A 22,593-nucleotide genomic window follows, 5' to 3' on the forward strand; every position below is an offset into this window, starting at 1 on the left:
CAGCATGTTTATAAAATATGTAGATGTTACATGTTATTACGAATTTTACCAGATACTTTATATATACTACAGTGTGTGTATAAAATATGTAAATATTACATGTTTTTATGAATGTTACTAGATACTACATATATACTTAGTGTATATAAAATATGTGAATATTACATTTTATTATGAATATTATTACATTCCATATATACTTAGTGTGTATATTAAATATGTAAATATTACATGTTATTAGATACTACATATATACTTATAGTGTGTATATAAAACTTCCATTGTTAGCTGACTTTTGCTAGCATTTATTTAAGACTTAGAAAAAAAAATAAAAAACATGTTCCTGTCTCACATATGAATTGTGAATAACATTCTACAAAAAAGTACAGTTACCCTTTAAAGGTAAAACACATAATGTGATTAATCTGCGCTGAAATATGATCGATGCGATGATGATGAATTGTATGAGTTGTTCTCAATATGTCAATGTCAACACAAGGTCGTGTTGTTGAAGGAAGAAAATGACGACAAATGTCTCCCGACTCAGATAAAAAAGTGGCGCTTAAATAGTCGCCATTGTTCCTGCTGGACGTTTTAAAGAGGAAGCAATTGTATGATTGTGTCCACACGTCTGCTCGTTGTCCGCGTCTCATGACCCCCCTACCCCCGCCCCACGTCATGTTATCTGTGGCCCTGCTCCTGTTTATACACTGCAGCTACGCATGGACGGTGGCGGCTGAGAAAATATTATTGTGTTGTAAGTGGAAGACAACGAGGAAGCCAGTGGAAAAATTGTATGAGGAGGATTTTCCCCATGACACAGAAAGATGACATCATGACAAAGCTAAGACACCAGTAGGTAAACAACACACCAATGTGTAAACAACACACCAGCAGGTAAACAACACACTGGTATGTAAACAACACACCGGCACGTAAACAACACACCAGTAGGTAGACAACACACAAGCACGTAAACAGCACATCAGTATGTAAACAACACACCATTATGTAAACAACACACCAATGTGTAAACAACACACGAGCATGTTAACAACACACCAGCACGTAAACAGCACACCAGTATGTAAACAACACACCGGTGTGTAAACAACACACTGGCACGTAAGCAACACACTGGCACGTAAAAAACACAACGGCATGTAAACAACACAACGGCAGGTAAACAACACACCGGCATGTAAACAACACACCGGCATGTAAACAACACACCAGCACGTAAATAACAAACCAGTACGTAAACAACACACCAATGTGTAAAAAACACACCGGTACGTAAACAACACCCCTATAGGTAAACTACACCCCAGCATGTAAACAACACACCAGTATGTAAACAACAAACCAATGTGTAAACACACCGGCACGTAACCATACACCAGTAGGTAAACACCACACCAGCATGTAAACAACACGCCAACATGTAAACAACACACCAGCACATAACAGCACATCAGTACTGTATGTAAACAACACACCAACGTGTAAACAACACACCAGCATGTAAACAACACACCAGCACGTAAACAACACGACAGCAGGTAAACAACACACCAGTATGTAAATACAACACATCAGCACGTAAACACACCAGCATGTAAACAACACGACAGCAGGTAAACAACACAACAGCAGGTAAACAACACACCAGTATGTAAATACAACACATCAGCACGTAAACACACCAGCATGTAAACAACACGACAGCAGGTAAACAACACAACAGCAGGTAAACAACACACCAGTATGTAAATACAACACACCAGCACGTAAACAACACGACAGCAGGTAAACAACACAACAGCAGGTAAACAACACAACAGTATGTAAATACAACACATCAGCACGTAAACACATCAACATGTAAACAACACACCAGTATGTAAACACACCAGCACGTAAAAAACACACCAGTATGTAAACAACACACCAACATGGGGGTGCACATGTTCCACCTCCAAATAAGACATAACAATAAGTACACCTGCATGACGATGATGATTATTATCCGAGTGTAAATCCCAATTAAAACGTGCTTTATGTTCCTTTTGTGTCCAACTGTACTCCATCTGAATAACCATCTGTAAACTTGAACTTACTCCGCAACTGAAGCACTGCAGAAGAAGAGTTGACAAAAAGTAAGATAAAAAGTCTAGATTTTGGGAAAATATTACTAAAAACCAGTGAAATTATCCCAAAAAATACGATAAAAAAATGTTTTGATTTTAGGAAAAAAATACAAAAAAACAGTGAAATTATCTGACAAAATGTGTTAAAAAGACTAAATTTTAGGGAAAAAAAACAAACTAAAAACCAGTGAAATCATCCAACTAAATATGAGGTAAAAAGACTTGATTTTAACAGGGGAGGGGGGGGGATTACTAAAAACTAATGAAATTATCCAACTAAATATAAGTTATAAAGACTACATTTTAGGGGGAAAAAATACTAAACACCAGTGAAATTATCTGACAAAATATGATTAAAAAAATTATTATATTTTAGGAAAAAAAATACTTAACACTTGTGAAATTATCCGACAAAATATAAGATAAAAAAAGATTAGATTTTAGGAAAAAAGTTCTAAAAACAAGTGAAATTATCTGACAAAATATAGGATAAAAAAAAAAACATTTAAAGAAAAATAAATACAAAAGCTACTTAAATTATTGGACGAATTATGAAAAACATAACACAAGATTTTAGGATTTTTTTTTAAGTAGTAAAATTATCAGACAAAATAAGATATAGAAAAAAGAAAACAACAGTAAAAACTAGTAAAATCTCCTGACAAAAAATTATATTAAAAAAAGACTTGATTTTAAGAAAGCAAATACTAAAACTTGTTAAATAGTTTGGCAAATTATATATAAAAATACGAGATTTTAGGGGCAAATAAATAAAAACAAGTGAAAATATCAGAAAAATTGTAAGACAAAAGCACTACATTTTAGGAATTTTTTTAAAAACTCGTTCAATTATTTGATAAAATATATATGAAAAAAAGACTACATTTTAGGGGACAAAAATACTAAAAACCAGTAAAATTATCCGACAAAATACAACATAAAAAAGACTAGATTTTAGGGAAAATTATTGGAAAAACAAGTGAAATTATCTGACAAAGTATAAGGTAAAAAGACCGTATTTTAGGGTAAAAAAGTAAAAACTTGTGAGATTATCTGACAATATAAAAAGACTAAATTTGAATTAAAAAAAAGCAAAAACTAGTAAAATGATCTGTCCATGCAGTTATTTCCCAGCAGACACAAGACCTTAAAACAACGTTATTGAATGAGGTTCTGATGTAAAGCAACTCAAACTTAAGTTTAAAACAACATGCTTTTTGAAAACCTTTAATCAATTTCAGATTCTGACGTTGATTTGACATTGCAATTTGTTCATTTCCCAACCAACAACGTTGATCCAACTAGACATCAACATCATTTACAAATACAACTCTTTTGCGTTGTTGTTGGACGTAAAATCGACTTTGTATGTCTTGTGCCTGCTGGGTGAATTTGACTTGACAGGGCTTTCTTAATTGATAATCGTATATCTAGAAATTAGCAGGACTTTTGAGATAGAAAAGTAAGTATTTTATTCTGAAAACTCTTGCAATTCTTAAATGAAGCATCCTTGGAATGTGGCAAAAATCTTTAAACAACATTTTCTGGGTGGGGAAAACCAAATAATCTTTTTTCATCAGTTATTTTTCCCCACTGAAGCTTTTTAAACTGGAATGGACACAATGTAGTTCTGCTAAAATGAAGATCATGGTGTAGAATCAGCGATTAAAAATAAGTAAATAGCTGTTAAAGGAGAACATTATCACCAGACCTATGTAAACGTCAATATATACCTTGATGTTGCAAAAAAAGACCATATATTTTTTTAACCGATTCCCGACCTCTAAATAGGTGAATTTTGGCGAATTAAACGCCTTTCTATTATTTGCTCTCGGAGCGATGACGTCACAACGTGACGTCACATAGGTAGTGAATCCGCCATTTTCTCAAACACATTATAAACATCCAGTCAAATCAGCTCTGTTATTTTCCGTTTATTCGACTGTTTTCCGTACCTTGAAGACATTATGCCTCGTCGGTGTGTTGTCGGAGGGTGTAACAACACGATCAGGGACGGATTCAAGTTGATTTACGTAGAGTTTGCATCGATAAGCACGGCATGCTAATCGATGCTAACATGCTATATAGGCTAGCTGTATGTACATTTGTAGCTATATTTGCATCCAGCCTTTCCCTCCATCCACATTTAATGCCAAACAAACACTTAACAATCAACGGATTTAAGTTGCTCCTGTGTCACTAGATGCGAAAGTCCCGATCGTTTGGTCTGCACATTTTACCGGCGATGCTAAGGCAGACATGGCACAGAGATTTATGGATATCCTGCAGATGGATTTCCAACGATAAAGTTAACGAAATCACAAAGGTGAGTTTTGTTGATGTTATTGACTTATGTGCTAATCAGACATATTTGGTCACGGCATGACTGCCAGCTAATCGATACTAACATGCTATTTAGGCTAGCTGTATGAACATTTGTAGCTATATTTGCATCCAGCGTTTCCCTCCACCCACATTTATTGCCAAAAACAAACAAACACTTACCAATCGACAGATTTTGTCACGCCTGTAAATCTGGTTTTATGTTTGATCATGTTTTGTTTTGTTTTCTGGACTCTTGTTCTGTTTTTTCACTTCCTGGTTTGTTTTTGTAACCCTAGTCACGCCCCGATCATCAGCCTCTCACACCTGTTTTTAGTAACCACGGCCACTAATTAAGTAATTTTCTTTCTGTTCATCGATCTGGGAACTTTGCTTTCATTGCCTTTCATACTTCATGCCATGCTTTTCTGTTCATCCACGCCAAGTACATTTTTGTTTGTATTTATTCCTTTGATAGTATCTTTTGTTTCTTTGTAGATAGTATTGCCATTGTGCTGTTTTTGTTCTAAGTTTTAGTATAGATTATTATCTGCCATCGAGCGCGCTTTTTGTTTTCCCTTTTTTTTTTATTTTGAGTATAAATAAAAACAAACATGTAACTGAATTCACGCCTGGTTCGTCCTGTAATCCCTCTGCGTCGAAGGAGCACAAACAATCCATGTCCTGGTCTGACAGATTTAAGTTGCTCCAGTGTCACAAGATGCAAAAGTCCCGATCGTTTGGTCTGCACATTTTACCGGCGATGCTAAGGCAGACATGGCCGAACAGCGTCAAGAGCTATCCGCTCAATAGCTTCAGTTTCTTCTTCAATTTAATTTTCGCTATCTGCCTCCATACTCCAACCATCCGTTTCAACACATGCGTAATCTGTTGAATCGCTTAAGCCGCTGAAATCGGAGTCTGAATCCGAGCTAATGTCGCTATATCTTGCTGTGCTATCAGCCATGTTTGTTTGTATTAGCATCACTGGATGACGTCACAGGAAAATAGACGGTGGCTTCACAGATAGCGAAAATCAGGCACTTTAAAGCCTTTTTTCGGGATATTCCATGATGGGTAAAATTTTGAAAAAAAACTTCGAAAATAAAATAAGCCACTGGGAACTGATTTTTATTGTTTTTAACCCTTCTGAAATTGTGATAATGTTCCCCTTTTAAAGTAGGAACATTTTTAGAAAAACAATTTAAAGCGGGAATAACTTGCGGGGAGTGAAATGTAAGCCAAATGTGCAATGAGTTGATGGATGGAAGTGCGCTGAATCACGCTGAGTTTAATAAGGCTGACTCAGGAAGTAATGAAGATAATGTCGTGTTATTGACAGCGGAAGGACGAGAAGGTGGAAGAAGTGTCAGTAGAATGTTCGAGAAGGTGGAAGGAGTGCAGGTGTGTGAGTAAGCTGATTAGCCGGAGAAGGACTCACATATCTCCGCAGTTTCCTCTCCGGCGGGGACTTCCTCAGCCAGCCCTGCAGCACCACTTCTCCGCCGCTCATCGCGCACACTAGTACGCCTCCGGTGGCCCCACGGGTGGCTCACAGTGGCAGGACGCTCCCGGTCGGCGCCTGGCTCTCCGCCATGGGAGCCCAGGGAGGGCCGGAGGGCGAACACGAGTCTCGGTTCTCGCAGAGACGTCAGCCGGCGGACCCTGGCTCCTCGGCGGGGGAAGCTCGACTGATGCGCGGCGGCGTCGCGGTGCGTCTGCGGCTTGTTGTCCCAGCTCCACACCACGCCCACTGCCGGTTCCAACCGGGAAGCGGCCTGCAAAGATTGCATTTGAAACAATAATCCTGACTCTACTTGTATGGAACTTATAAACATGTATTTTCTTTTAACACAAGCGCCATACAATGTTGTTTTTGATTTATTCAACAACTCCCAAAAGTCAATAGGAAGGAAACAGCACTATCTAGTGGCCGCTTGGTGTAATTACAAGCTTTTATCAGAATCAGAATCAGACATACTTTATTAATCCCCGAGGGGAAATTAAAATATTTTGCACCATCCCATTCAAGATCAGACAAACATTACAGGGAGACAGAACAGGATAGCTGACGGGTCTGCCAACTTCCGGCGCCCCTTACAAAAAAGGTGATATACAGGTAAACAAGTGAAGGGGGGAATGGGAGAAAAAAATTAAGTAATAATATAAAATAAAATAAAAATATCGGTCTAAGCCTGGGCCCCTGGAGAGGACTCCCGTCCAAAGGCAAAACCCAGTAACTCAATGTTGGTCAAAACTGAGCTGATAATGATTTTGGAGTTACTAGGTGATATGCTTTACATTGGTGCAGGGGTCACCAACGCAGTGCCCGCGGGCACCAGGTCGCCCGTAAGGACCAGATGGGTCGCCCGCTGGCCTGTTCTAAAATTAGCTCAAATAACAGCACTTACCAGTGAGCTGCCTCTATTTTTTAAATGTTATTTATTTACTAGCAAGCTGGTCTTGCTTTGCTTGACATTTTTAATTCTAAGAGAGACAAAACTCAAATAGAATTTGAAAATCCAAGAATATATTTGAAAGACTTGGTCTTCACTTGTTTAAATAAATTCATTTATTTTTTTACTTTGCTTCTTATAACTTTCAGAAAGACAATTTTAGAGAAAAAATACAACCTAAAAATTATTTTAGGATTTTTAAACACATATACCTTTTTACCTTTTAAATTCCTTCCTCTTCTTTCCTGACAATCAATGTTCAAGTACATTTATGTTTTTATTGTAAAGAATAATGAATACATTTTGATTTAATTCTTCATTTTAGCTTCTTTTTTTTCGTCGAAGAATATTTGTGAAATATTTCTTCATACTTATGACTTATGATTAAAATTTAAAAAGATTGTTCTGGCAAATCTAGAAAATCTGTAGAATCAAATTTAAATCTTATTTCAAAGTCTTTTGAATTTATTTTACATTTTTTGTTCTGGAAAATATAGAAGAAATAATGGTTTTTCTTTGTTAGAAATATAGCTTGGTCCAATTTGTTATATATTGTAACATAATGTAGATTGGATTTTAACCTACTTAAAACATGTCATCAAATTTCTAAAATTAATCTTAATCAGGAAAAATTACTAAAGATGTTCCATAAATTATTTTTTTTATTTTCTCCAAAAGATTCAAATTAGCTAGTTTTTCTCTTAATTTTTTTCAGTTGAATTTTGAATTTTAAAGAGTCGAAATTGAAGATAAACTATGTTTCAAAATTTTATTTAAATTTATTTCGTATCCTCTTTTAAACCGTTCGATAAAGTGTTTTTTTTTCATCATTTATTCTCTACAAAAAACCTTCCGTAAAAGGAAATGAAATGTACGACGGAATGACAGACAGAAACACCCATGTGTGTGTGTGTGTGTGTGTGTGTGTGTGTGTATATATATATATATATATATATATATATATATATATATATATATATATATATATATATATATATTTATTTATTTATTTATTTATTTATTAAAGGTAAATTTAGTGAATTGGCTTTTTCTGGCAATTTATTTAAGTGTGTATCAAACTGGTAGCCCTTCGCATTAATCAGTACCCAAGAAGTAGGTCTTGTTTTCAAAAAGGTTGGTGACCCCTGCATTAGTGTATGCGATATTGTAATTTGTTCCGTAAGTAAGCTGCTTACTTACGGAACAAATTACAATATCGCATTCACCAATGTAAAGCATATCACCTATAATAACTCCAAAATTGGGGACGGCGTGGTGCAGTGGGAGAGTGGCCGTGCGCAACCCGAGGGTCTGTGGTTCAATCCCCACCTATTACCAACCTCGTCACGTCCGTTGTGTCCTTGAGCAAGACACTAGAGAGCATCCTGGATGATGCCAGTCACCCTCTGCATAGCGTTATCAGTAGCCAGAGGAGCCTGTTCAGTGCTAGACTGCTTCATCCCAAGTGCAGGACTAATAGACTCAAGAACTCCTTTGTCCCACACGCCATTAGACTGTACAACTTCCTCTCTGGGATGGGGGACGGGGGGTATTAGGATGACAGGGGATGCAAAACATTAACAGTGCAATACGTTTTCATAACATGGTCACTACTGCCTACTTTGTCTTGTTATATTCTTATTTTACTGTTATATTGTTATTCCCATTGTTTTTATTCTTTTTGTAATATTTCTCTATTTTGTTTCCTTTTAAACCCCCATTATTTACTTTTTACTTTTTTCTTTAAATTGATCTCAACTCTGTACACTGCTGCTGGAATTTTAATTTTCCTGAAGGAACTCTCCTGAAGGAATCAATAAAGTACTATCTATCTATCTATCTATCTATCTATCTACTTCACCCTTGGTCCTGATGGGTGCTGGTTAGCGCCTTGCATGGCAGCTCCCTCCATCAGTGTGTGAATGGGTGAATGTGGAAGTAGTGTCAAAGCGCTTTGAGTACCTTGAAGGTAGAAAAGCGCTATACAAGTGCAACCCATTTATTTATTTATGTAATTATTATCAGCTCAGTTTTGGCCAAAATTGAGTTACTGGGTTTTGCCTTTGGACGAGAGAGGGGGTCCAGACGGAGGCCAAGGGGAAAAAAACAATACAACACAAAACAAAACATAAAACAACTCATGATGGGTGCTGGTTGGCGCCTTGCATGGCAGCTCCCTCCATCAGTGTGTGAATGTGTGTGTGAATGGGTGCATGAGGTGGAAGTAGTGTCAAAGCGCTTTGAGTACCTTGAAGCTAGAAAAGCGCTATACAAGTACAACCCATTTATTTATTTATTTAACCATAGTATACATTTCTCTTACATGTGTGTAAGAGGGAGACATCAAACATCAAAGAAAACAAAGGACATGAAAGACATTAAAGTAGCGGAGCTGATGCAACCAGCCACTTCTACACACAGCTATGAATAAAAAGCAAAAGAACACATACACACTGTGGTGGCCTCTGCGGTGTTCCACGCCGTCGTCTGCTGGGGTGGAGGGAGCATGCATGGCCACAGACAGGAGCAGACCCAACAAAGCAACCAAGAGAGCCAACACTCCACTCTCGGTTGCCAACCAACTCTCGGCCAGTGTCCAGTCCGCATGGATGAGCGAGGATATGTCCAAGAAGACTGAGGTGTCCGATACACGCTCATTCAGCCAAGACACTGTGAAACTTGTCCGTCCCGGCGCTCAGTGCCAGCTCCGCAGCCCCGTCTCCCCATCCGCATCTCCCCCAGTCTTTCCAAATTGACTCTGGCGTGGCAGAGACCCAGCAGCTGGTCTCCATGGCCAAAAGGCTCCTGGGAGACAGACCCAGAAGTCCACAAAAAAGCACCGCAGAAGTCACAAAAGTGCCTCCCCTTGTCACACAGTCCCAAAGGGTCCTGGACCAAAAGGCAAAACAACACATATATACAACAACACATGAAAACAAGAGGGAAACACAAAAGGATGACACAAGAGCACAGAGCTCCTGCCAACAGCAGCCATTACAGCGGCGCCATCCTGGAAAGTTTTTAGTTGTAAAGTTTTAAATAAATCTTTACATATCGATTTAAATGTCATTATTCAATCATTATTAACTGTCATTAAATTTAAAGTAATTATGTTGAACAATTTAATAAAAAAAACGATTTACTATTTAATTCAGTATTACTTTAAATTGTGTTTGAATAATTAATTACTTATTTAATAATCGTGCCAATACTTCAAATACATTGTAAATATAATACTTCAGGTAAATAAAAAAATATTGAACACATTTAACATGGAATTTAAGTATATAAAGATTTATTTATTTAAATTTCTCGCATATTCAAATGTCTTAATGGAACATTCCGATAATTAAGATCACAATAGTATGTCCTAAAGGTTTCTAATCATTTTTGCAGGTACATTATCTGTCTTTCATTTTATTCACATTGTCCGTTTTTTGGGGGGGTTTTGCAGTAAAATAAAAAAAATACAATTTCTGTGTTTGATTATTGTATATTTTGTACAGCTAGAGAAATCATCTTGAAATCCTGGAAAAGTTCTCAATCCGAGGAAAAAAAAAATCAAACGTGACTTTGAGGAGGAAATATTGTTGTGTTGGAAACTTTTGTGTGCTGTTGCTCCCTTATTAGGGTCCGCCCTGCAATGGCAAAGGACATCCATGTCCTTTGCCATGCAAGGACCCTATTGAATCTGTAACGTTTTCTTATTAGGGTCCGCCCTGCCAGCAAAGGACATCCATGTCCTTTGCCATGGCAAGGACCCTATTGAATCTGCTGCGTTTATTAGGGTCCGCCCTGCCAGCAAAGGACATCCATGTCCTTTGCCATGGCAAGGACCCTATTGAATCTGTAAGGTTTCTTATTATTAGGGTCCGCCCTGCAATGGCAAAGGACATCCATGTCCTTTGCCATGCAAGGACCCTATTGAATCTGCTGCGTTTTATTATTATTATTCTTTATTATTCCGCCGCCGTTTCCAGCTGAAATTTGACCCACTTAACATGCTTCAAAACTCACCATATTTGACACACACATCAGGATCTGCGAAAATTGCCATCTAATAAAAAAACCGAGCACTAAAAATCAAAATTGCGCGCTAGCGCCCCCTAGGAAGAAACAAAAAACGGACTGCTTGTAACTTCCATTAGGAATGTCGTAGAGACTTGAAACAAAAACCTATATGTAGGTCTGACTTGGATGAACATTTCCAATAAAAATGTTCTATACCTAAAATCAACAGGAAGTTGGCAAAAACGCCTCCAAAGCAAAATTTTCGCAAAAAATGCTATTTTTGCCTCTTTGAGCTGTAAGTTGACCCCCTTAAAATGCTTCAAAACTCACCAAACTTGGCACACACCTCAGGACTGGCAGAAATTGCGATCTAATGAAAATAAAAAATAATAAAACTCAAAATTGCGCTGTAGCGCAATTTTTGAATAAAACACAGAAAAAACTGCTCCGAGGAAGAGAAAACAGACAAAACTGCTTGTAACTTCCAGTAGGAATGTCGGACAGACATGAAACAAAAACCACTATGTAGGTCTCACTTAGACCTACATTTCAATATTTGAAATCCCGCAGAAAAATCAACAGGAAGTTAAAAATTACCCCTTCAAAATAAAAGTTTTGTAAACTCCCGTCGCCTTTTTTCAAACATTATCTCCTCTGAGCCCGTTTGTCGTTTTGGCTTCAAACTCGCACAGGAGAGAGTTTGAACCCTTCTGATTAAAAGTTGTCGAAGGAGTTTTGATTACTGCTCCGGTTTGGATTTTACGCGCCTTCAAAAAACCCCTGTGCAAATTTTCCTAAAAAATGTATTTTTTGCCTCTTTGAGCTATAATTTGACCCCCTTACAATGCGTCAGAGTGCAAGTTAAAGCTCTGTTATGCAGACCGAAAGCCATTTATCAACAACATCCAGAATCCCTGATCTGTAATTTCACCCCCTTAACATAATTCAAAACTCACCAAATTTTACACACACATCAGGACTGCCGAAAATTGACATCTAATAAAAAAGAAAACCCCAAAAGTCAAAATTGCGCTCCAGCGCCCCCTAGGAAAAAACCCCGAAAAAACTGCTTTTAACTTCCGTTAGGAATGTCGTAGAGACATGAAACAAAAACCTCTATGTAGGTCTGACTTAGACCTACATTTCATAAAATACTTCTATACCTAAAATCAACAGGAAGTTGGCAAAAACCCCTTCAAAACAAAATATTTGCAAAAAATGCATTTTTTGCCTCTTTGAACTGATATTTGGCCCCCTTAAAATGCTTCAAAGTGCAAGTTAAAGCTATACTATGCCAAGCGAAAACCATTTACCAACAACATCCAGAAACGCCAATCTGTAATTTGACCCCCTTAACATGCTTCAAAACTCCCCAAATTTGACACACATGTCGGTATGGAGCGGCAGACCAACTTATTAAGCAACCAAACCCCAAAAATGAAAATTGCGCGCTAGCGCCCCCTAGGAAGGGACAAAAAACAGACTGCTTGTAACTTCCGTTAGGAATGTCGTAGAGACATGAAACAAAAACCTCTATGTAGGTCTGACTTAGACCTACATTTCATAAAATACTTCTATACCTAAAATCAACAGGAAGTTGACAAAAACCCCTTCAAAACAACATTTTTGCAAAAAATGCCTTTTTTTGCCTCTTTGAACTGATATTTGACCCCCTTCAAATGCTTCAAAGTGCAAGTTAAAGCTATACAATGCCAAGTGAAAGCCATTTATCAACAACATCCAGAAACGCAAATCTGTAATTTGACCCCCTTAACATGCTTCAAAACTCACCAAATTTTACACACACATCAGGACTGGTGAAAATTGCCATCCAATAAAAAAACCAAACCCCAAAAATGAAAATTGTGCTCTAGCGCCCCCTAGGAAAATAAACTGATAAAACTGCTTGTAAATTCTGTTAGGAATGTCGTAGAGTGATGAAACAAAAACTTCTATGGAGGTCTGACTAAGATCGGGACTCGGGACACGGCGGCGGCGGCCAACGGCGGACCCGACCAATGCTGCTTGCAGCTTTAATTATTATTATTATTATTAGGGTCCGCCCTGCCAGCAAAGGACTCCATGTCCTTTGCCATGGCAAGGACCCTATTGAATCTGCTGCGTTTTATTATTATTCTTTATTATTATTCCGCACCGTCGCACCCCAATTTCACCCCCTTAACATGCTTCAAAACTCACCAAACTTGACACACACGTCGGTCTACCGTGACACCACAACATATTAAGCAACCAAACCCTAAAAATGAAAATTGCGCACTAGCGCCCCCTAGAAAGAGAAAAAAAACAGACTGCTTGTAACTTTCGTTAGGAATGTCGTAGAGACATGAAACAAAAACCTCTATGTAGGGCTGACTTAGACCTAAATTCCATAATTGTATCTTCTGGGGCCAAAATCAACAGAAATTTTGCAAAAACCCATTCAAAGCAAAATTTTTGCAAAAAATGCAATTTTTGCCTCTTTGAGCTGTAATTTGACCCCCTTAAAATGCTTCAAAACTCACCAAACTTGGCACACACATCAGAACTGGCAGAAATTGTGATCTAATGAAAAAAAAAAAAAAAAAAACTCAAAATTGCGCTCTAGCGCAATTTTTGAATAAAACACAGACAAAACTGCTTCTAGGAAGAAAACACAGACAAAACTGCTTGTAACTTCCGGTAGGAATGTCGGAAAGACATGAAACAAAAACTTCTATGTAGGTCTCACTTAGACCTACATTTTAATAATTGACAGCTAGCAGAAAAAATCAACAGGAAGTTGGCAATTACCCCTTCAAAATAAAAGTTTTGTAAAAACCCGTCAACTTTTTCAAATCGATACTTCTCCCAGTGCATTTGTTGTTTCGGCTTCAAACTCGCACAGGAGAGAGTTTGAACCCTTCTGATTAAAAGTATAGATCAAAGTTTTGATAAGTTTTAAGGTTTTGATTTTACGCGCCTTCAAAGATCCCCTGCGCAAAGTTTCCTAAAAAATGTCATTTTCGCTTCTTTGAGCTGTAATTTGACCCCCTTAAAATGCTTCAAAACTCACCAAACTTGGCACACACATCAGGACTGGCAACAATTGCGAGCTGATAAAAAAACCAAACCCCAAAACTCAAAATTGTGCTCTAGCGCCCCCTAGGAATACAACACAGACAAACTGCTCCTAGGAAGAAAACAAAGACAAAACTGCTTGTCACTTCCGGTAGGAATGTCGTAGAGACATGAAACAAAAACCACTATGTAGGTCTGACTTAGACCTACATTTGAATAATTAACATACTTTGGCAAATATCAACAGGAAGCTAGATATTTTCACTTCAATACAACAACTGCATTACTTTCCCAATGCATTAAATAGTGGGACGAAGGCGTCTTAAGCCCTGGGGCTCGGGGACAGCAACCCAAGGCGCGCTCGCACCTTCGCACCCTAATTTGACCCCCTTAACATGCTTCAAAACTCACCAAATTTGGCACACACATCGGTATGGAGCGGCAGACCAACTTATTAAGCAACCAAACCCCAAAAATGCAAATTGCGCGCTAGCGCCCCCTAGGAAGAGACAAAAAACAGACTGCGTGTAACTTCCGTTAGGAATGTCGTAGAGACATGAAACAAAAACCTCTATGTAGGTCTGACTTAGACCTACATTTCCAATGAAATACTTCTGTACCGAAAATCAACAGGAAGTTGGCAAAAACCCCTTCAAAACTAAATTTTTGCAAAAAATGCCTTTTTTGCCTCTTTGAACTGATATTTGACCCCCTTAAAATGCTTCAAAGTGCAAGTTAAAGCTATACTATGCCAAGCGAAAGCCATTTATCAACAACATCCAGAAACGCCAATCTGTAATTTGACCCCCTTAACATGCTTCAAAACTCACCAAATTTGACACACACGTCGGTATGGAGCGGCAGACCAACTTATTGAGCAACCAAACCCCAACAATGAAAATTGCCCGCTAGCGCCCCCTAAGAAGAGACAAAAAACAGACTGCTTGTAACTTCCCTTAGGAATGTCGTAGAGACATGAAACAAAAACCTCTGTGTAGGTCTAACTTAGACCTACATTTCCAATAAACACTTCTGTACCTAAAATCAACAGGAAGTTGGCAAAAACCCCTTCAAAACAAAATTTTCGCAAAATATGACTTTTTTGCCTCTTTGAACTGAAATTTGACCCCCTTAAAATGCTTCAAAGTGCAAGTTAGAGCTATACAATGCCAAGCGAAAGCATTTTATCAACAACTTCCAGAAACGCAAATCTATAATTTGACCCCCTTAACATGCTTCAAAACTCACCAAATTTTACACACACATCAGGACTGGTGAAAATTGCCATCCAATAAAAAAACCAAACCCCAAAAATGAAAATTGTGCTCTAGCGCCCCCTAGGAAAATAAAATGATTAAACTGCTTGTAAATTCTATTAGGAATGTCGTAGAGTGATGAAACAAAAACTTCTATGGAGGCCTGACTAAGATCGGGACTCGGGACACGGCGGCGGCGGCGGCCAACGGCGGACCCGACCAACGCTGCTTGCAGCTTTAATTATTAGGGTCCGCCCTGCAATGGCAAAGGACATCCATGTCCTTTGCCATGCAAGGACCCTATTGAATCTGTAGCGTTTTATTATTCTTATTATTATTCTTTCTTTCTTCCGCACCGATACTCGCATATGCGCTGTATTTTGACCCACTGACCATGCCTCAAAGCACACCAAATTTGACACACGCGTCGGTGAGGAGTTTCTTCCCAACATATTAGGGACCCGAACCAGAAAAATCAAAATTGCGCAATAGCGCCCCCTAGGAAAAGACAAAAAATGGATTGCTTGTAACTTCCGGTAGGAATGTCGTAGAGACATGAAACAAAATCCTCTATGTAGAACTGACCTAGACCTAAATTCCCCATCAGAAACTCCTATACCCAAAATCAACAGAAATTTTGCAAAACCCTTTCAAAGCAAAATTTTCACCAAAAATGCTATTTTTGCCTCTTTGAGCTGTAATTTGACCCCCTTAAAATGCTTCAAAACTCACCAAACTTGGCAGACACATTAGGACTGGCAGAAATTGTGATCTAATGAAAAAAAAAAATTCTAAAACTCAAAATTGCGTTCTACAAAATTTTTGGAATGAAACACAGAAAAAACTGCTTCTAGGAAGAAGACACAGACAAAACTGCTTGTAACTTCCGGTATGAATGTCGGAAAGACATGAAACAAAAACTTCTATGTAGGTCTCGCTTAGACCTACATTTTAATAATTGACAGCTAGCAGAAAAAATCAACAGGAAGTTGGCAATTACCCCTTCAAAATAAAAGTTTTGTGAAAACCCGTCACCTTTTTTCAAAAGTTATCTCCTCTGAGCGAGTTTGTCGTTTCGGCTTCAAACTCGCACAGGAGAGAGTTTGAACCCTTCTGATTAAAAGTATAGATCAAAATTTTGATAAGTTTTAAGGGTTTGATTTTACGCGCCTTCAAAGATCCCCTGCGCAAATTTTCCTAAAAAAGAAAATTTTTGCCTCTTTGAGCTGTAATTTGACCCCCTTAAAATGCTTCGAAACTCACCAAACTTGGCACACACATCAGGACTGGCAACAATTGCGAGCTGATGAAAAAACCAAACTCCAAAACTCAAAATTGCGCTCTAGCGCCCCCTAGGAATACAACACAGACAAACTACTCCTAGGAAGAAAACAAAGACAAAACTGCTTGTAACTTCCGGTAGGAATGTCGTAGAGACATGAAACGAAAACCACTATGTAGGTCTGACTTAGACCTACATTTGAATAATTAACATACTTTGGCAAAAATCAACAGGGAGCTTGATATTTTCACTTCAATACAACAACTGCATTACTTTCACAATGCATTAAATAGTGGCAGCAAGGCTTCTCCTGCCGTGGGGCTCGGGGACAGCAACCCAAGGCGCGCTCGCACCTTCGCACCCTAATTTGACCCCCTTAACATGCTTCAAAACTCACCAAAATTGACACACACATCGGTATGGAGCGGCAGACCAACTTATTAAGCAACCAAACCCCAAAAATGAAAATTGCCCGCTAGCGCCCCCTAGGAAGAGACAAAAAACAGACTGCTTGTAACTTCCGTTAGGAATGTCGTAGAGACATGAAACAAAAACCTCTGTGTAGGTCTGACTTAGACCTACATTTCCAATAAACACTTCTGTACCTAAAATCAACAGGAAGTTGGCAAAAACCCCTTCAAAACAAAATTTTCGCAAAATATGCCTTTTTTGCCTCTTTGAACTGAAATTTGACCCCCTTAAAATGCTTCAAAGTGCAAGTTAGAGCTATACAATGCCAAGCGAAAGCCATTTATCAACAACATCCAGAAACGCAAATCTATAATTTGACCCCCTTAACATGCTTCAAAACTCACCAAATTTTACACACACATCAGGAATGGTGAAAATTGCGATCCAATAAAAAACCAAACCCCAAAAATGAAAATTGTGCTCTAGCGCCCCCTAGGAAAATAAACTGATAAAACTGCTTGTAAATTCTATTAGGAATGTCGTAGAGTGATGAAACAAAAACTTCTATGGAGGTCTGACTAAGATCGGGACTCGGGACACGGCGGCGGCGGCCAACGGCGGACCCGACCAACGCTGCTTGCAGCTTTAATTATTATTATTATTCTTCCGCAGCTTCGAACCCTAATTTGACCCACTGACCATGCTCCAAAACTCACCAAATTTTAAACACACATCGGTAAGGCTTGGCAAAAACACATATTAAGCAACCAAACCCCAAAAATTAAAAATGCGCGCTAGCGCCCCCTACGAAAAAAAAAAAACAGACTGCTTGTAACTTCCGTTAGGAATGTCGTAAAGACATGGAACAAAAACCTCTATGTAGGTCTGACTTAGACCTAGATTCCCCATTAGAAATGCCTATACCTAAAATCAACAGAAATTTTGCAAAAACCCATTTAAAGCAAAATTTTCGCTAAAAAATGCTATTTTTGCCCCTTTGAGCTGTAATTTGACCCCCTTAAAATGCTTCAAAACTCACCAAACTTGGCACACACATCAGGACTGGCAGAAATTGCAATCTAATGAAAAAAAATAATAATAAAACTAAAAATTGCGCTCTAGCGCAATTTTTCAATAAAACACAGAAAAAACTGCTTCCAAGAAGAAAACACAGACAAAACTCCTTGTAACTTCCGGTAGGAATGCCGGAAAGACATGAAACAAAAACTTCTAGGTAGGTCTGACTTAGACCTACATTTCGATAATTGACATCCTTCGGCAAAAATCAACAGGAAGTTAAAAATTGCCCCTTCAAAATAAAAGTTTTGTGAAAACCCATCACCTTTCTTCAAAAGTTATCTCCTCTGAGCCCGTTTGTCGTTTCGGCTTCAAACTCGCACAGGGGAGACTTTGAACCCTTCTGATTAAAAGTATAGATCAAAGTTTTCATAAGTTTTAAGGTTTTGATTTTCTGCGCCTTCAAAAAACCCCTGCGCAACTTTTCCTAAAAAATGACGTTTTTGCCTCTTTGAGCTGTAATTTGACCCACTTAAAATGCTTCAAAGTGCTAGTTAAAGCTCTGTTATGCAGACCGAAAGCCATTTATCAACAACATCCAGAATCGCCGATCTGTAATTTCACCCCCTTATCATGCTTCAAAACTCACCAAATTTTACACACATATCAGGACTGGCAAAAACTGCCATCTAATAAAAAACCAAACCCCAAAAATCTAAATTGCGCTTAGCGCCCCCTAGGAAAAAACCCAGACAAAACTGCATGTAACTTCTGTTAGAAATGTCGTAGAGACATGAAATAAAAACCTCTATGTTGGTTTGACTAAGATCGGGACCCGGGACACGGCGGCGGCGGCCAACGGCGGACCCGACCAACGCTGCTTGCAGCTTTAATTATTATTATTATTATTATTATTCCGCCGCCTCTTTGAACCTTAATTTGACCCACTGACCTTGCTCCAAAACTCACCAAATTTCACACACTCATCAGAACTGGCGAAAATTGCCATCTAATAAAAAAACCAAACCCGAAAAATGAAAAATGCGCTCTAGCGCCCCCTACGAAAATCAAAAAACAGATTACTCGTAACTTCCGTTAGGAATGTCGTAGAGACATGAAACAAAATCCTCTATGTAGAACTGACCTAGACCTAAATTCCCCATCAGAAAGTCCTATACCTAAAATCAACAGAAATTTTGCAAAACCCTTTCAAAGCTAAATTTTCGCAAAAAAATGCTAATTTTGCCTCTTTGAGCTGTAATTTGACCCCCTTAAAATGCTTCAAAACTCACCAAACTTGGCTTACACATCAGGACTGGCAGAAATTGTGATCTAATGAAAAAAAAAAAAAAAAAATCTCAAAATTGTGCTCTAGCGCAATTTTTCAATAAAACACAGAAAAAACTGCTTCCAGGAAGAAAACACAGACAAAACTGCTTGTAACTTCCGGTAGGAATGTCGGAAAGACATGAAACAAAAACTTCTAGGTAGGTCTGACTTAGACCTACATTTCGATAATCAACATCCTTCGGCAAAAATCAACAGGAAGTTAAAAATTGCCCCTTCAAAATAAAAGTTTTGTGAAAACCCGTCACCTTTCTTCAAAAGTTATCTCCTCTGAGCCCGTTTGTCGTTTCGGCTTCAAACTCGCACAGGGGAGACTTTGAACCCTTTTGATTAAAAGTATAGATCAAAGTTTTGATAAGTTTTCAGGTTTTGATTTTACGCGCCTTCAAAAAACCCCTGCGCAAATTTTCCTAAAAAATGACGTTTTTGCCTCTTTGAGCTGTAATTTGACCCACTTAATATGCTTCAAAGTGCAAGTTAAAGCTCTGTTATGCAGACCGAAAGCCATTTATCAACAACATCCAGAATCGCCGATCTGTAATTTCACCCCCTTAACATGCTTCAAAACTCACCAAATTTTACACACATATCAGGACTGGCAAAAACTGCCATCTAATAAAAAACCAAACCCCAAAAATCTAAATTGCGCTTAGCGCCCCCTAGGAAAAAACCCAGACAAAACTGCATGTAACTTCTGTTAGAAATGTCGTAGAGACATGAAATAAAAACCTCTATGTTGGTTAGACTAAGATCGGGACCCGGGACACGGCGGCGGCGGCCAACGGCGGACCCGACCAACGCTGCTTGCAGCTTTAATTATTATTATTCCGCCGCCTCTTTGAACCTTAATTTGACCCACTGACCATGCTTCAAAACTCACCAAATTTCACACACTCATCAGAACTGGCGAAAATTGCCATCTAATAAAAAAACCAAACCGTAAAAATCAAAAATGCGCTCTAGCGCCCCCTAGGAAAAAAAAAAAACAGACTGCTTATAACTTCTGTTAGGAATGTCGTACAGACATGAAACAAAAACCTCTATATAGGGCTGACTTATACCTAAATTTCATAATTGTATCTTCTGGGGCCAAAATCAACAAAAATTTTGCTAAAGCCTTTCAAAGCAAAATTTTCGCAAAAAATGCTATTTTTGCCTCTTTGAGCTGTAATTTGACCCCCTTAAAATGCTTCAAAACTCACCAAACTTGGCACACACATCAGGACTGGCAGAAATTGCGATCTAATGAAAAAATAAATAAATAAAAATCAAAATTGCGCTCTAACGCAATTTTTCAATAAAACACAGAAAAAACTGCTTCCAGGAAGAAAACACAGACAAAACTGCTTGTAACTTCTGGTAGGAATGTCGGAAAGACATGAAACAAAAACTTCTATGTAGGTCTCACTTAGACCTACCTTTACATAATTGACATCCTTTGGCAAAAATCAACAGGAAGTTTAAAATTGCCCTTTCAAAATAAAAGTTTTGTCAAAACCCGTCACCTTTTTTCAAAAGTTATCTCCTCTGAGCGCGTTTGTCGTTTCGGCTTCAAACTCGCACAGGAGAGAGTTTGAACCCTTCTGATTAAAAGTATAGATCAAAGTTGTGATAAGTTTTCAGGTTTTGATTTTACGCGCCTTCAAAGATCCCCTGCGCAAAGTTTCCTAAAAAATTTATTTTTTGCCTCTTTGAGCTGTAATTTGATCCCCTTAAAATGCTTCAAAACTCACCAAACTTGGCACACACATCAGGACTGGCAGAAATTACGATCTAGTGAAAAAACCAAACCCCAAATCTCAAAATTGTGCTCTAGCGCCCCCTAGGAATACAACACAGACAAACTGCTCCTAGGAAGAAAACACAGACTAAACTGCTTATAACTTCCGGTAGGAATGTCAGAGAGACATGAAACAAAAACCACTATGTAGGTCTGACTTAGACCTACATTTGAATAATTAACATACTTTGGCAAAAATCAACAGGAAGCTTGATATTTTCACTTCAATACAACAACTGCATTACTTTCACAATGCATTAAATAGTGGTACGAAGGCGTGTTCAGCCGTGGGGCTCGGGGACAGCAACCCAAGGCGCGCTCGCACGTTCGCACCCTAATTTGACCCCCTTAACATGCTTCAAAACTCACCAAATTTGACACACACATCGGTATGGAGCGGCAGACCAACTTATTAAGCAACCAAACCCCAAAAATGAAAATTGCGCGCTAGCGCCCCCTAGGAAGAGACAAAAAACAGACTGCGTGTAACTTCCGTTAGGAATGTCGTAGAGACATGAAACAAAAACCTCTATGTAGGTCTGACTTAGACCTACATTTCCAATGAAATACTTCTATACCGAAAATCAACAGGAAGTTGGCAAAAACCCCTTCAAAACTAAATTTGTGCAAAAAATGCCTTTTTTGCCTCTTTGATCTGATATTTGACCCCCTTAAAATGCTTCAAAGTGCAAGTTAAAGCTATACTATGCCAAGCGAAAGCCATTTATCAACAACATCCAGAAACACCAATCTGTAATTTGACCCCCTTAACATGCTTCAAAACTCCCCAAATTTGACAAACACGTCGGTATGGAGCGGCAGACCAACTTATTAAGCAACCAAACCCCAAAAATTAAAATTGCCCGCTAGCGCTCCCTTGGAAGAGACAAAAAACAGACTGCTTGTAACTTCCGTTAGGAATGTCGTAGAGACATGAAACAAAAACCTCTGTGTAGGTCTGACTTAGACCTACATTTCCAATAAACACTTCTGTACCTAAAATCAACAGGAAGTTGGCAAAACCCCTTCAAAACAATTTTTTTGCAAAAAATGCCTTTTTTGCCTCTTTGAACTGAAATTTGACCCCCTTAAAATGCTTCAAAGTGCAAGTTAAAGCTATACAATGCCAAGCGAAAGCCATTTATCAACAACATCCAGAAACGCAAATCTATAATTTGACCCCCTTAACATGCTTCAAAACTCACCAAATTTTACACACACATCAGGACTGGTGAAAATTGCCATCCAATAAAAAAACCAAACCCCAAAAATGAAAATTGTGCTCTAGCGCCCCCTAGGAAAATAAACTGATAAAACTGCTTGTAAATTCTGTTAGGAATGTCGTAGAGTGATGAAACAAAAACTTTTATGGAGGTCTGACTAAGATCGGGACTCGGGACACGGCGGCGGCGGCGGCGGCGGCGGACCCGACCAACGCTGCTTGCAGCTTTAATTATTATTATTATTCTTCCGCAACTTTGAACCCTAATTTGACCCACTGACC

At 38.5% G+C, this 22,593-nt stretch overlaps 1 protein-coding gene across 1 annotated transcript in view; it reads right to left on the minus strand.

Annotated features, from left to right (window-relative positions):
* gab2 (GRB2-associated binding protein 2) overlaps positions 1–22,593 on the minus strand; it is a 123,480-nt gene that overhangs the window by 97,913 nt on the left and 2,974 nt on the right. The window contains exon 2 of the mRNA XM_061877983.1: positions 5,914–6,250. Coding sequence (XP_061733967.1) covers positions 5,914–5,985 — 72 coding nt within the window. The 5' untranslated portion in view covers positions 5,986–6,250. The remainder of the gene's footprint in view (positions 1–5,913; positions 6,251–22,593) is intronic.

Source organism: Nerophis ophidion, linkage group LG18, assembly GCF_033978795.1.
Source record: "Nerophis ophidion isolate RoL-2023_Sa linkage group LG18, RoL_Noph_v1.0, whole genome shotgun sequence".
NCBI classification, from domain to species: Eukaryota; Metazoa; Chordata; class Actinopteri; order Syngnathiformes; family Syngnathidae; genus Nerophis; species Nerophis ophidion.